General features: G+C 47.8%; 1 protein-coding gene across 2 annotated transcripts in view; it reads left to right on the plus strand.

Moving 5' to 3' along the window:
- CDH4 (cadherin 4) overlaps positions 1-11,463 on the plus strand; it is a 463,114-nt gene extending 451,651 nt beyond the window's left edge. Inside the window, exons 12-16 of one of the 2 annotated variants that reach the window (XM_055722277.1) lie at positions 1,319-1,552; positions 2,638-2,871; positions 6,852-6,991; positions 8,905-9,069; positions 10,619-11,462. In XM_055722277.1, the coding sequence (XP_055578252.1) occupies positions 1,319-1,552; positions 2,638-2,871; positions 6,852-6,991; positions 8,905-9,069; positions 10,619-10,825 (980 nt within the window). In that variant the 3' untranslated portion in view covers positions 10,826-11,462. Of the gene's footprint in view, positions 1-1,318; positions 1,553-2,637; positions 2,872-6,851; positions 6,992-8,904; positions 9,070-10,618 lie in introns of both variants that reach the window. The other variant, XM_055722278.1, reaches the window with a different exon arrangement.
- The last annotated feature ends 3,985 nt before the right edge of the window (positions 11,464-15,448 follow it).

Genomic DNA, 15,448 nt, shown 5'->3' on the forward strand with positions numbered 1-15,448 from the left:
GTAATGTGAACACAGTAAAATCACTTTGCTTGGTCCTGAAAGCCAGTTTTCATGTTCAGCCCCAGTATCCTGATGGGTTGTCTGTCTCTCCAGAAACTTTCAAAGCTGATCAAAGACATTGTTTTAGAAGGAGACCTACACCATGCTAACTAGATGAAAGGATGAGATCAATGATTGAAGAGCTTATGTAGGAACCATGAAAGAAGGATTTTCAGGGCTCCTTCAGAGTTTTCAAGGCTCCCTTGAAAGGTGGAGCAGAAATGAGAAATGAATGTAGGAAGGAAGGTCTGTGGAAGGAGAAGAACCTTTGAAAGCCTAGTGGGGGAAGTGGTTTGTGTAGCTTTATATCCAGCACTGGGAGGAAGAGCCAGGACTGAAAGCACAAACTTTAAAAAGAATTGCTGAAGCAATGCTGCCCGAGAAGGGAGCCGGTGGGCAGGCCAGCGTGGAGCTGCCAGACATGTGTGTGGGGCAAGAAATTAAAATACTGCGCCGTTTCTGGGAAGGCTGTTCTCTCTTACCAGGGCGGGTATTACTTTGCTTAAGTGGTCATTAGTCGTACAAATGTGGCTCTTCATCAGTAAGGGGCTGGCGAACCAAGACTGCTGTGCTGTGGCATCCCTGCTGGTTGGGGCAAATGTGGAGAGGGTGAGGAACTGTATATTGGGACATACTGCTGCTGCCATGGGTCACTAGCGTCACCCACCACATTTGGTGATGGTTAGCTCGGAACATAGGCTTTGAGCAAGGACTTTTCACCGTAACCCTAGGCCTGACTGTGGGATGGGCTGGAGACGTGGGCTTTCTTTGAAGCACTGTAACAGTCTGCAAATCTATATATAGGTAGCAAGTGCTACCTATAGTAAATGCTGACCAACAGATTACACTACTTAATTTTTTTTTTTTCCTCCATCCAAGCCCTCTTCTTCCTCTTGTTAGCTATCTTTCTAATGGTTTTTCCGCTTCAGAACAGCCATTACCAAAATTTGGGCCAGCAGCTGGGTATCGCCTCCTTGTATTTTTAGAGTTTGACTAAGGACAATGCTATAGGCTACAAATCTGCAGGACTCTACCTCCATGTTCTGCAGGAGCAAAAAATGGCAACATTAGGAAGCCTGGGGAAGTTTTAATAGTACCTTTTAAAGCAAGGGACCATGAAAGTGCAGTATGTCCCTCATAAGGTCCAAGGAGGGAGGGTGAAAATCCTGGTTTATTGAAACTGGAAAGCAGAGAGGGGGCCGGTCCATGGTGTTGTCAATCCCGTTGCTTCTCAAGAGATGGTCATCAGTCCATGTTCAGCTCTGCCTTCCCCGTTCAGGTATACCCCCCGCAAGCGGCACTGGCACGCTGCAGATCTACCTAATCGACATCAACGATAATGCTCCTGAGCTCCTGCCAAAGGAGGCACAGATCTGTGAAAAGCCAAACCTGAATGTCATCAACATAACGGCCACGGATGCTGACATCGATCCAAATGTTGGGCCCTTTGTCTTCGAGCTGCCAAGTGTGCCATCTGCGGTGAGGAAGAACTGGACCATAACACGGCTGAATGGTAAATGGGGCAGGCAATCCTGAGGACATTTGGACTCTGATTCACTAATGAGGCCACGTGCGGTTTCAAACTTCCAAACTTTCCTACTTTTTTATCTGATTTTTATTTTTTAAAGCACATTATGGCTGACGTTATAGACAAGATAGTTAATCAGAAATGATTTGTATCAGACCTGCAGCATAACTCTAAGAGCCTTGGCACTTGGCTTTTTTTAATGCAGTTCATAATTATGAACAGTTATCAGTAGTGAACAGAGTATAAATCATCCATAATGGCCAAGGGGAAAAAAGCTATTATCAGTCTTCCTTATGTTCCTCCAGTGTAATTGTCATAAGCCACAATCAGGATCAATGTTCATTTCTCTGACCGTAATTGCATAAAGGCAGCCTTTTAATTTAGCGTGGAACCAGGAGGGCTAGGTAAGTGTGAAGATTACCAGTATGTGAAGGATTTTTATATTGCCGCATGCAACCACAAATGGCCCTAATTGCTTCTCGTATTGGTAGTTTCAGCAGACGATGGAAGATATCATGGAGCCACGGGCTGGTTTTGGCTTCAAAGCTGGTCCCTCTCGCTGAGGTCTGGCACCCTCTTGCCAAGCCAGAGCAATATCTTGTGCCCTCACAGCTCAGGGCTCAGTCCCGCAGCTCTCGTATCGCAATGGGAAGGAACACGAGAGGGATTTCCTGGCTGAGCATGTCATCAGTGGGCAATGGGCTTCCCAAAAAATCCTGAGGTGGGAGGATGGGTGAGCAGTGGCCAGGAGCAGCCCAGACCCAGGGAGCATCATCCATGCTTTAGCATTTGCCTTTCGTGCCATGTTAAATGCTTGCAACCGGATTTGCAAATGGCATCAAGGTAGGTTAGTGCAGCAGTGAAAACACGCGGTATTTTCCAAAACCCAGGCTGGTCGTTGACCAAACGTAGGGCAGAAGTCTGCAGCCGACCTGCCCGGGTGTGGTGTTGGTAGCCTCTTCTTCAGGACTCAGAAGACTGCTCCGGCAGAGGAGCCTTGCCTGTACCAGTGTGGCTGCAAGGCTCTGCCAGGGCGTCTGTCATCTCTCTGTCTGTCTTGGTCTCTCCAGGCGATTACGCCCAACTTAGTTTACGCATCATGTACCTGGAAGCGGGTGTGTATGATGTGCCGATCATCGTGACGGACTCTGGAAACCCCCCCTTGTACAACACGTCCGTCATCAAGGTGAAGGTGTGCCCGTGCGACGAGAACGGCGACTGCACCACCATCGGGGCGGTGGCTGCCGCGGGGCTGGGCACGGGTGCCATCATCGCCATCTTGATCTGCATCATTATTCTGCTCAGTAAGTACCGCAGGGGCTGACACCGCTGGGAGACATCATGCTTCCCACCCTGTTCCCTGTTGTCCCGTTTCTGTAGGTGGTGTTTTTCTAGAGCCATCCCAGCTCCATGCAAAGGACGGAGCTGGGAGCTCGGAGCTGGGGGGGGTGTCGCACATCTGCATTCAAACCTCTTTCACTGCAGCACCAGCAGAACGAGCTGCAGCACTCCCAGCGCGCATCGGACTGCTCTTTCTGAGGCTTCCAGTAGCTTTACAAACAGCATTACACCTGACAGCATCTTATACATAGTGAGCGTGATAGGATTCTCCGCATTTGTAGGAAAAAGTTGAAAAACTCGTCCAAAATCCTACAGCTCTCGGGTCCCTGGCTGGCTGTGGTCATACTGGTTCCCAGTACCAGATGGACTGGTTATGAGAGTCTGGCAAGTCCCTGGCAGAACCAGTGTGTAGCTGTCATTTTCTGGTTGTTCACAGGAATAGGAGAATGGTAGTTGTTCCCATTGCTTGTAAAATCACATCAGATTGGAGAGTCATGGTGGATTGTGGCTATTTAGAGGAAGGATCCCCAGTTTGTCAGGAGCACTGGGGGTGCATTGCAGAGAAGGTTTGGCCATCCCTTTGCTCTAGGCTAAGCCATCCCTTTTGCCCAGCAACGCTATTAGTCCCGACTTCCATGAGCATTACCAATAACCATGTGTGCATATACTTAAAAATAAAAATGATATCATTATAACTTCAAGCAGGAGTTGGCACAGTAGGAATAGATAAAAATGAGCGCTGAAATGAACAATGAGGTAAATATTCATCAAGAAACGCAGGATGAAACCATGGGATTCGCATTAAAGCTAATGGGAGTTATGGTGCTAAATAACATTTAATATTTACCCCCAATGTGTTTAAACAGAGAGCAGACAGAGCGACGTATGCTACAAATGTCACCTAATGTGGATATGATATGGTACATTAGGAGAATGGGTCATCTCTGGGCAAACATCTAGCCCTCCTGGGCCAGCCATGGGCATGTATGGTTGTGTAATTGATTTACTGAAGCAGTCTGGAGAGCAAGCAAGAAAACTGGGTGTTTGTGGCCGTGCAGTCCCCTCTCCTTACCCAGCCCATGTGAGCTGCTGGAGGTGTCCCTGTGCCTAGCCACGATGCTCAGTTGCTGTCCTTCAGTGGCTGTGGGGTCCCAGCAGCAGACGTGGTGCTGGTCAGCCCTGGCACGTTTGGCACGCTGGGGTGTGCAGGCGTGCCGCTGGGGCTAAAAGTTTGCACTGGAAGCCACAGAGGTGATTAAACACGGGCCTTCTTTTTGCTGCTTTTTATAAATCCAGTGCTAAAATATGATTTAACAGTTGAAAATCCTATTGACTGAAATTAACTTCAGCTGAAGGACATTTGATTTAAGAGATTCCTCTTTTCCTTTTCAGATACATTATCCCGTTTTAAATTATGGGTTTTATTACAAAAGCTTATTTTTACATTCACTGTAATTCTAATTGACTTTTTTTTATCTTCAAGAGCTGCAAAGCACTGTATCAGTGATGAAAAATGTAATTTGCGATGAGCAGGTTTCCAGTTACATCCTTCCAGTGTTTTGCCTCCTTTCTATCTGTTTTGTATCGTGACCTCTGAACAATAGCCTGGAAAAAGGCAGATGCAAGATTTTTTTGTGCCACTTGTCCATTTTAGCATCAGCCGGTCAAAGTTTGATGGCTTTAAAAGGAAGAAGCACCAAGGGGACATATCTGAGGTTGCTCAGGTGAAGGAAGTTTCTGCCTTTACCTTGGCTCAGAGTTTTCTTCTTCCTGATACCTGATGCATTAGCTGCACAGATAACACACTTAGAAGAGCAATGCCGTAAAAATTGTGAAGGGTGAAGACAACAGATTTCAAGGAAAACTACATGCAGAGTGAAAATGGGTCTAACAGCAGTAATAGCACTTCCCATTCTGCAGAGTGAATAAAAGGAAGGAGAGTGCACTACATCCGCTATTGACACTTTGAAGATCTTTTTTTCTTCAGGGTAGCTGTAAAGGCATTAATGGCACAGATTTTTCCACAAGTGCATGAAAAAGTAGCATTTAAAAAAAAAAAAAAAAAAAAGATAAACCCCGGTAACCATTATAATATTGTCTTTGTGGACTAGGCAGGTATCTTGTTGTGAGAGACTTGAAAAGGAACAACGAGAAGTAGACTTCAATAGTCTGCTAAATAGCTGAGGTTTTATATTGCAGATAAGAGTTACATTTTCTTTCCTTTTCTTCTTTCTCTCTTAAATAGATCTAGGATAAGCATTAAAGAAATGCTGAACTATCTGAAAACAATTCTGTTAGCTGGCAGGCAGGGATGGCAGCCGATTGGCACACAATGGCACTAATTAGCTGTCCCATCCTCTTCTGCTCACTTCACTGAATTCCTGTTGTGTATAAACACTGTGGTGCTGGGAGGAAAAACTCGGATCCCACTAACCACCTCCTGGGCAGTGGGGCTGCTGTCTGGGCTGCCCACCCGTGTCCCCAGGGTCTGGTCCCTTCTCCATCCTCGCCCTGGGCGAAGCAGTGCCAAGGCTCTGTGAAGGGGCAAAGGGACAGAAAACCCTATGGCTTGCTGTCCTTCTGCAGCTAAAAAACACAAAGAAGGTTTGGCATCTCACGTCCTGCCCGAGTTCGCTTGTGTTGGTTGCATCGGTTCGGTGCGGTCAGGAGTTGACCCAGATGAAATGAACCTGGGCCACACGTCCCCACCTCTGCTGTCCATCCACCGCTCCCTTCTCTGGCAGGTTGCCACAGCTTCACCTGTGGCTTGCGTGGGGAATGGAGGAGGAGGCAGCTACTGGGAGGTGTAGCTGCATCAGCTGCCCAGGCTGAATTTCATTTTTGACGGCATTATTTGCAGCTACTGAGCACAAAAATGAAAACAAATGTATTGACAGATTCTTGAAGAAGACAAGGTCCGGTTGCCTTTTATTAGTGGAGACTTAAGTTGCCAGAGCAATTTCCATGCAGTAAGTCACAGGGAGCGCGCAGCCTCTGGGACATGGGTGGCCCTTTGAAGGATGAGGTGGTGGAACAGGGAGCCAGCATTCCCTTTGGGTTAAGTTGTTTAAATGGGGAAAACTTTCTCATGATTCAAGAACTGTTCATCCCTTGCTGTGCTGAGAGATTAGCCGGGGCCTGGCACGTACAGGCTGGTGCCTGAGGAGGTTGGCTCTGTGCTACCAGATCTGCTCTGCAAAGGTAGCCCTGCTCTCTGAAAGGATTTCAAACAATCTTAGATCTGTTTTGCAAATCGATGGCCAAAGGCATATGCTCATGTCCTGGGTAATATGATCCTGGAAGTCTGGAAAGCCTCCCTCAGACACTGGGGAGGAGGATGAGGGAGTCTGGCATGGATGACAGGACCCAGTGCTATGCAGCTTCCCAAACCAGTCTTGCTTGGCCAACTGCAGGCAACAGCAAAATGACCACCATGGCCAGGGCTGGCGAGCTGACAGGCAGCGCTGTGTCACACTGGTGGGACAGCCGGTCAGGCAGAGGTGGTGGTCGTCTGTACCCAGCTGCTTCCAGCACCTTCCAGCAGTCTGCCCTCTGCCTTTATTTTATGCCCCTGAATAAAGCAAAGGTAGAAATCTATTCCTCAAAATTCAGGTTTTACATCAAATATTTTCAGAAAGCTGAGGTTTTCGCACTTGCTGTTTGCTTTTCCTTTGATTGTGTGTTGTACTTCTGATAAACATCAGCTCAATCAGCGCTGGTGATGGATCTTAAAGAAATGTTTGTAGTGGAGGCCTGTCACAGTATTTACAGCTTGCACTGATCTCTCCCTTACAAATTAGAACACACAATAGGATAAAATTTTATTCCTCTTACTAGCAGCGGGTGAAGTTCTCCGCAGTGGAAGAGGGCAGGCGAGGCGTTCAGACACGCCGCCGTGCCCCGGCGCGCAGCCTGGCCTCACGCAGCTTCTTCCCCGTTACAGGCATGGTTCTGCTGTTCGTGGTGTGGATGAAACGCCGGGAGAAGGAACGCCACACCAAGCAGCTCCTGATCGACCCTGAGGACGACGTCAGGGACAACATTCTGAAGTACGACGAAGAGGGAGGTGGAGAGGAAGACCAGGTGAGACCATGGGTCATGGCCAAGGAGCAGCTGTGCATTCTGTGCTCTCAAAAAGGCAGAAACCACATGATTTTCACTAAAGTACTTGCAAAGGATTGCGTTCCACTTGTTTGTGCCCCAGGCAGCTTTATTGGCTCCCCTGGTGTGGTGTGGACATTGGTGAGAGCCAGCTTAGGTTCAGCGTGCCACTGGGACGCTCTCCCCTGCAAGCAGGATCATGCCAGGAGGCTGATGCCACATGAATCTTTCTACTCCCTGGGGGGCAGTTTAAACATGGGTTTAAACTCATGTTTAAACAATGTTTCTGTTGTTTCAGTCACTAAAGTTGTTTATTGTACCATTCCGCATCAGAGATCTTGGTAGAACCAGCCAGCAGCTGCCGCTCTCGTCGGACCTGTGGCTGCAGGCACTTGCCTTGACTTGTTTCAGCCTAGAGCTGCTGTGGGCTTTCCCTGCGTTTACTGAGTCGTCTCTAACATGCCTTTAATTTCTTTAAATTTCTGGACGTGGTTTATGCGAAATGTCTAAATACATTTGGGGATTTTCTTTTTCACAGCAAAGCGTACAATGGCAAAGCTTTGCTTGGTGACAGAGCCCTAAGCCATAGCCTGCCTGGTTGTGTCAGTTTTTCTGCGGTGGCTTCTTCTTAACAGACACCGCTGCTGATGTTGCATGAAAACTTCACTGGTCTGCACTCCTGGGAGGTGCTCTCCCTCCGCTACGGATATATTTCCTCAGCTAAAAGAGCAAAGTTTGGTCACCATGTTTAAGTCACTGTTTTTTTATTCCTACCTAACCCCAGAGCCCATGACACTCTCAGATGTGATGTTCAAGCAAATTAAGTGACTCTGCATCATACAGTGGTTTTATTCTTGCTTGCTTAAGTGGGCTGCATGGTTCAGGGTCCGTGCAGCGGCTGCTGTGTGTGTGGTGGGTGGCGGTGAGTCCTGCTCTCAGTGGTTGGGGCTGGTGCTTGAGGAGCAAGCAGCTCGTCCTGCCGTGGAGGTCCTGGTGGCATCCGAAGGTGAGCTGTGAGCCTGGTGAGAACCTTCCCGGGGAACTGGAGCAGGGACTTTGCCCAAAACTTGTGAAGTTCTTGTTCCACAGAAAAATCCTTGCAATTAGCATTTCTTTTTCCTTGTCGCTGACAAGTTATTTATAAATACTGCTCCTGGAGATCCAATCATCTCCATCTGAGCACAAGAATACTTTTACCAGTAGAACAAAGTACTGTTACAAGCATTCAAACTAGCTGAAGTATCTGGTTTCAGGCAACTACACTGTAGGCTTAAATATTTTAGAAAGGATTCGTTAAAAATAACAGCAAAGGAAGAGCAGCAAAACACCATTACCTACATGAATACATTTTTAATGAAATATTAGCTGGTTCTCATTCCTTGATAGAAACCTATTCTGTTGGGATTTTTCACAAGCAGAAAGAACATAATTACTTTGAAAGGCCTACATGCGTAAATGCAATACACATTTTAATGTTTTTACTTCTGTGGAAATGTAAAATAGTATGTGTACCAACGCCGTGTCTTTACATTATATTATGTATTTCATCAAAAAGTTATGCATATACATACGCACACACAAACAGAGACCAGGTTTTTATCCCAAAGATGGAGAGGCTGTGTGAAATATTCAGAAAACATTTAAGTGTTTGATTTAACTTACATTTTAAGATACACCCTTAGGAGGTTGGTTTTATGAGCTACTCAGGGGTCGGGTTCATCTGTAAGTTAGAGATGTTAGATGTTAGTTCATCTGTAACAGTTAGAGATGTAAAATCTGCCATTGAACTTCAGCTGAAATAGAATTAGACCCCTCGACTTGTTTGTACATTGGGTGGGTAGATAGTCTGAATGAAAAGCTTGTGGTTTCACTCTATGCCTTCCCACTTGTCACAGGATTATGATTTAAGCCAGCTCCAGCAGCCGGAGACCATGGATCATGTGCTGAACAAGACACCTGGAGTCAGAAGAGTGGATGAAAGACCTATTGGTGCTGAACCACAGTATCCTATAAGACCAGTAATCCCACATCCAGGGGATATTGGTGACTTTATTAATGAGGTAAGTTCTGTAGGGTGTCCTGTGTCACATCTTAAAAGCTTGAGCAGCCAGCTAAAATCAGCTATGCAACGTCTTCCTGGCTGCATGGATCAAGTGATGCTATTATGCACCTGAGAAGTCTGATGCAAGCCAGGGGAATGACTGGCGTGAGCAAAGGATGCAGGACTTGGCCTAATAGAGGCATCGAGCCTGTAAAAAGCCAAAGTGTGAGCAAAAAGCGTGAGATTTCTGACTTGTGGGTATCACAAACACGGTGCTTTTCAGCATCCGGGCGGTATAACCTGATCCCGCTCTCCCTTGGATCACTGTGAATGTTGCAGTTGCTGTCAGTAAAAACATTGTCTGGACGTGGCCAAAGGAGCGTTTTCCTGGCAGGGAGGTGGTGGCAGGGAGGTGGTGGCAGGCAGGGCACAGCTGCCTGGCTTGCCGAAAGCCAGAGGTGCCAGCTGTGGCTCCTGGGCTTGTAATTGTGTCACCAGTCTGCACCTTCTTAGTAAGCTCTATTTGGTCTAAAGCCCCAAAGAGTTTGCACAACAGAGAGCTTCATCTCAGATCCTATGGGTGTCTTTGTGTTAGATTACTGCTTCTCTATCCGCTTGTACAGATATCTATGCATTTCGTGTTTGGGTTATCTCATTTTTAGTTTTGAGTGATTGAGTTGGTTACAAACCAATCAATGCATTATTTCCTCCGAGACTAAACACATCATCCATTTCCTAAGTCAGAAGAATAAACGTTATAGCAATTTAATGCTATTATTATATCCATTTCCTGCTGTGCTTTTTCTCATTTTCATCATTAAAATTCCTTCTTCCTTTGCTCCTGCCCATCCTTCACACACACGTTTACACACATCCATGCATGTGAAGATGCTCTCACACCTGCTGGGGCTTCTGTTCCCGGCAGTGGAACCAGCTCCGTCTCCCCACGCTGAGGCTGGGGTTGCGGAAGGTGTGAGTACAGAACATTTTGCTTTATTGTAGGTCTGTCCCACTAGGCTTTTCCTGACGCTGGGCTGCAACAAAGCAATTCTTTTTCTCCATATCCCGAGGCCGTTTCCGCAGCCTGCCTGCACTGCTGCCGACAGCGCACAGACCAGCAAGGCTCCCCAACCCTCTGCCCGGGATTTCACACCCCAAGTCCCTCCTAATTGCAGCATTTTACTAGGAGTTATTTTGTTTTTCCTGAAGGAATCCAAATCATCAAAATGACCAAATGGTAGGAGAGGAAGGGTGCTGGTCCTTCTTGCGTTGGCCAAGCTGGAAATCTTAACGGGCACACCCGGGAAGGGCAGAGCTGGATCCTTGGGAGTAAACCCCTCCCGCGCCACCCGGCTCTTTTATAGAGGCACTGGGAGTTTGTGGGGTTTGTGCTGGGGGCAGCTGGGCACGGGGAAGCCCCAAGCCTCTCATTCTCTCACCATCCTCTCTTCTCTTGCACCATCCCCTCGTAGCTCTGCTGCCGGGAGCCCCGTCCCCGAACACACTCCCTTAGCACCAGCACCACAAAACCCCGCGGTGGGTACTGATGCCGTGTGTTTGCCCCCCAGGGTCTGCGTGCGGCGGACAACGACCCCACAGCCCCCCCTTACGATTCACTGCTCGTCTTCGACTATGAGGGCAGCGGCTCCACCGCCGGCTCCGTCAGCTCCCTCAACTCCTCCAGCTCCGGGGACCAGGACTACGACTACCTTAACGACTGGGGGCCCAGGTTCAAGAAACTGGCGGACATGTATGGGGGAGGCGAGGAAGATTAAACTGACCTCACATTATTTAAAAAAAAAAAAAAAAAAAAAAGAAGAAGAAGAAAAAAAACAATTCAGAAAAAAAAAGCAAACCCACAGACAACAACATTAACAAAAAGAGCTGATGCAGAAGCAAGAACTGTACAGATGTGGCAGCTTTTTTAATTAATATCCCCTGCTGACTGTATTGTTATTTTTAGTGGTGATATAGAAGGTTTCTTTTTTTTTTCCCTTTTTTTTTCCTTTCCGATTTTTTTTTAGACTGTTGAGCTGTCTCGCATGAACACTTGTCTCTGCTGCAGGGTTTTTTTTGTTGTTTTGGTTTGGTTTTTTTAATGTCAGCTGGGATATTGCTCGTTTACCTGCTTTATGACTAAAGAGAGTGAAAGGCACTCTGTCTTAACTTGAATTTCTTAGAACAGAAGCACTGTTTTTAAAATATATATATATATATATATTTGAAAGTGCCTTTTGGTGCATGTATCAGATTCCCTTCAATCTCAGGAGTGATGAAAACAAACATACAACCATCCTGGGCAGCACTCCATGTGACCCTAAGCCAGTTCTAGCTGGGAAGGAGTTAACAAAAAGGAACTGTGGAGATTGTTTCTTTTTTGCCTTTTTTTTTTTTTTTTTTTTTTTTTTTTAAGGGGGTGACTCATTCTGGGATGGAAGAGGATGGCGGGGCGGGGGGTGGGGGGGAAGTTGTTTTGAGTCGAAATCTTAACAGCCATCTTTAAGCCTCAGCAGGTGGTGAACTAGTCGTCATGTTGTATATAATTCAGTGTTATCAGATGCAAAATACTGACTGGGGGCTCTGCCATCACCTGGTCACACTCAATGTAGCTGCATAGAACTATAGCATTGATAAAGCCTTTGGTTATTGCAACAGAAATCTCCGACAGACCTTGCCTAAAACCCTACAAAGTAAATTGTGAAATGACCAAAGGCCCATTTGTTTGTTTTTATGCTAGCGGTGTGTTTTGGCTCCCACAACCTCTTGAGCGATGTAAATGCCGGCTGGGTTAGGTGGTGGTGTCCCGCATCTCTGCGGGTACCAGCTGGTGCTGTGTCCCTCACTAAGGCAGGTGCTGTGAGCGGCGCCGCTCCAGGCCGGGGCAGCGCTAAGGGCAGGGACAGCTCGTCAGCGCTTTTGCCATCCCTGCGTGTGACGTTAGGCTCGCACAATATTAATGCCTTGGAGCGTTAGTAGCCAAAGCTCAACAACACCGTGTAAGTCGGCTCATGTGTGTACTTTCTGTTTGATGGGTGGGCGCTGCTATCCGTAGTCAATGTATTTTTTTGGCAAAGAAGTGCAACAGGGGCCTGTGAAGTATCTTGTGGTTAATATGCCTAAGCATTGCCAAGTAGGCAAGAGGTTTTGCAGCATCCAGGCGTAATTCAACATCAGTATTATAAATGGTAGCATACTACCTAGTTTATATGTAGGGTCAGTTTAACCAATAACAAATAGTTATTAGCTTTTTTTATTACATTTTTCCTTTACTGATTTGGACTAGTGGGTTTATGTCTAATGTTTGTAAAATGATTTAGACTGCATGGATGTGTAATATAAACCACATTTAATGGATTATGAGCCACTTAATTAATGTGCTATGAAATCTTGGATTACCTGTGTTTTATATTCTGCAGACGATTTTGCAGTGGGTTCGCTACAACTTGTAAAAGTGCTTAGATATATTTTCATTTAAATCCAAGAATGTGCACAGTATTGGAAAGTGATTATCCAGGGGATAATCGCGCTTTTTTTGATATCTCTATTAATTCTCAAGATGAATGCTAAGAGTTCAAGGGGGGAGGCGGGGGGAGCGTGCACGCGAGCGAGCGCAAGAATGAGAGGACGAGAGCTTGCGGTGATGAGTGGACGTCGTTTCAGAGGGTATACTAGGCTGCAAGATCGTCTCTATAGATTTTTGAAATGCTCCTAGTGCATTTTATATTTCATTGTATCATATTTTCTATAAAATGCAATTTCTGTACATTATCGAGCATTTGAAATGTGTCTTGTATGAAGTGGAATGTGGTAAGTCTGCCCCAGGGGACTCCAACGTCACCGGTACGTGAGTAACTACCAAGGACGCGATCTTTCTTTTTGTCTCGGTCGGTTGGTCAGTCAATGGGTCAGTTTGTCCTTTCACGGCTCGGAGAGCGAATGCACTCTCACCCAAGGTTCTTGAGGAAACCAGGAGGCGATGGGTCGGACCTCGGGAGAGGGGCGGCTCCGATGGCAGCAGCGAGGCGAGGCCGTTGCACCCCGGCAGCATGTGCCTCGGCTGGGATGAAGCGCAGTGCCTGGCAAAACTGCCGGCACCCGACACTTTTCCCAGTTCCCGTTCTCTACTTGGGAACTCAGTCGTCTTGTGTGACCACTGTGAAAGTCATAGTTTGCTTCTGCCACGTACTGTCCACCTCCTCCTGGCTGCCCCCAGCAAACCTCCAGCCACCTGGCGCGGGGGGGTACGTTGCCCTGCAGCCCCTGCTCCTTACCCACGGGCAGTCTCGATTCTTCCCCTTTTCTTTCGGAAAAGCCACAGGCTGGAGTATTTCACCATCGGGGCTTTGCACCTCAGCAGAAGCTGCCCGGTCACAGCAGAAGTAGCGAATAATAAAAATGTACCTGGTGTTTCTTGCTGATGACTGCCCGTCAGTGTTTTGTGTCTGTCACTGTAACCTCATCACCGGCTCAGGAGAAGGACGCGGCTCGAGCGCTGGGGCGATGCTGACAGTTCTCCATCCGCAGGGCGGTGCCGCAGCTCCTGGGATGCTCGTGCAGGTCCCAGGATACCGGCCAGGTCTCCGCTGTGAGCCATGCTGTGCCACCTACCTGGCACCACTTACCCAAGAGCTAAATCCCTGCTCCGGAGCGCTTGGTGCGTGGTGTCTGCTGCGGCTTTGGCTGGGGTGATGGATTTCAGGTAGGGAAGGGGATGGCAGCGGTGCGGGGCAGCTGCTGCGGCACTGGGGCCGGGGGCTGTAAGGGCCGGTCAGCAGCATGTGTCACCCTGCTGTCACCCAGGGGATGGGACGTGCAGTGAAAGGAGCCGCTTGGCCATGAAGGAGTCATTGTCAGACTTCAGCTTGTCTAAACATTTCAGGTTTTTGAGAATATTTATGCAACCTGAGTCAAACAACACTGTTTGAGTGCTTAAAAATAAACCAACCTGTTTCCATTGGCGACTTTTTTTAATATCAGCGGATATTTTATCTGCAGCATTTGCAATTCAGCCATTCCATCCCCACAAGCTTATAAATCAAACCAACTATTTTGTTGTCTTTTGACCCAGTTCTGCTCAGTCACCCTCTGCACGCTCCTCCTCTTCCTCCTCCTCTCCCTCTTCTTCCTCTCCCTCCCTGCATCCTCCACCACTGAGCTGTACAGAGTAGCAGCAGCAGCAGGCCCCTTTCCTCTCAGCGGGACCGACAAGGTAAGCGAGGAGCGTATCGAGCAGTGAAAAGAGATCACTTTTTGCAAACCTTTTTGCATGTTGATGCTAGTTACGGTTTGTAACCCAGCTAAGAAAACTTACGTTCAGCCAGGGGGTCCCACTGAACACGCAGGCGACTGTGCCATCGCTCGGTCCCCTCGCTCTGATCCTGGTGGACATGAGGTGACATTTCCCTTCACCGCTGGAGGTGACGGTGGCTTGCAAGGAGCCGGGGTGGGGAAACGGCACCTTTGCCTGAACGCGCCGTCACTGGTTTCTCTTACAGGCCACAGAAGCGGTTATTGTGTTGAGAGCAGAATCCTTGTTCTCTGACTAACCTAAACTAAATCATTAAACTCAAATAATCAAAGAAGTGCCCACACGTTCAGGTCCCTGCTCTTTGCACGCCATGAGGCGGTGGGGAAGGACTTGCTTTTAGAGGGGAGCCCGTCCCCAAAATCCCACTGTCCTACCCTGTTACCAGGGGGCACCAACACAGCAATCCGCGCTGCCGATGGGACGGGACGGGACAGGGTGCTCCCAGGGCGTAGGGCACACCGGACACCTCCTGTGGCCTCCCCAGCTCCTGGGCATGAGGGCTGCACTTCCCCACGCCAGGGACCGTGCAGGAGCAGTGGCACCACAGTGCCCGCAGCCGTCGCTCTGCTCCTTGTGTAGCCTGTAAATAGGGAGAAGCATCAGTCACAGAAATGCTTTGCAAGGCAACGAGGAGATTCAGCAGGTAATTAATGACAGTAAATAGGCAAGTCTGTTCTAGGTGTCCGATGTGCTAGTCATAGTTTTGCTTCTGGTTTTGCATTTTCCCTTTTTTTTTTTTTTTTGTTTTCTCCTTTTTCGTGTTGGACCAGGCGATGCTGCTGGCGGTGTAAGGCAGTGGTGGGCAGGTCGCTCCCCTGCGGCTGAGCTGCTTGGCCTCTTTCGAGGGGTTTTTAGGGATAGTCAGGTCCAAATCCAGCTTCCAGGAGTAGGTGGGACTTAGGAGGTGGCTGTATCGCCTGCAACTGCTTCACATAGGGTAGACGTTTGGGCATTGGAGAATGGCAATGGTCAGTGCAGGGTCTGTACAACACAAGATGCCAAGATTGCAACTTTGTTTAGTCTCAAAAAAACATATTAAAGGTAAAATACGGGACTTTTATTTGTGATGTCTTTTGGAGCTCTTCATTGT

Source organism: Falco cherrug, chromosome 10, assembly GCF_023634085.1.
Source record: "Falco cherrug isolate bFalChe1 chromosome 10, bFalChe1.pri, whole genome shotgun sequence".
Lineage (NCBI taxonomy): Eukaryota > Metazoa > Chordata > Aves > Falconiformes > Falconidae > Falco > Falco cherrug.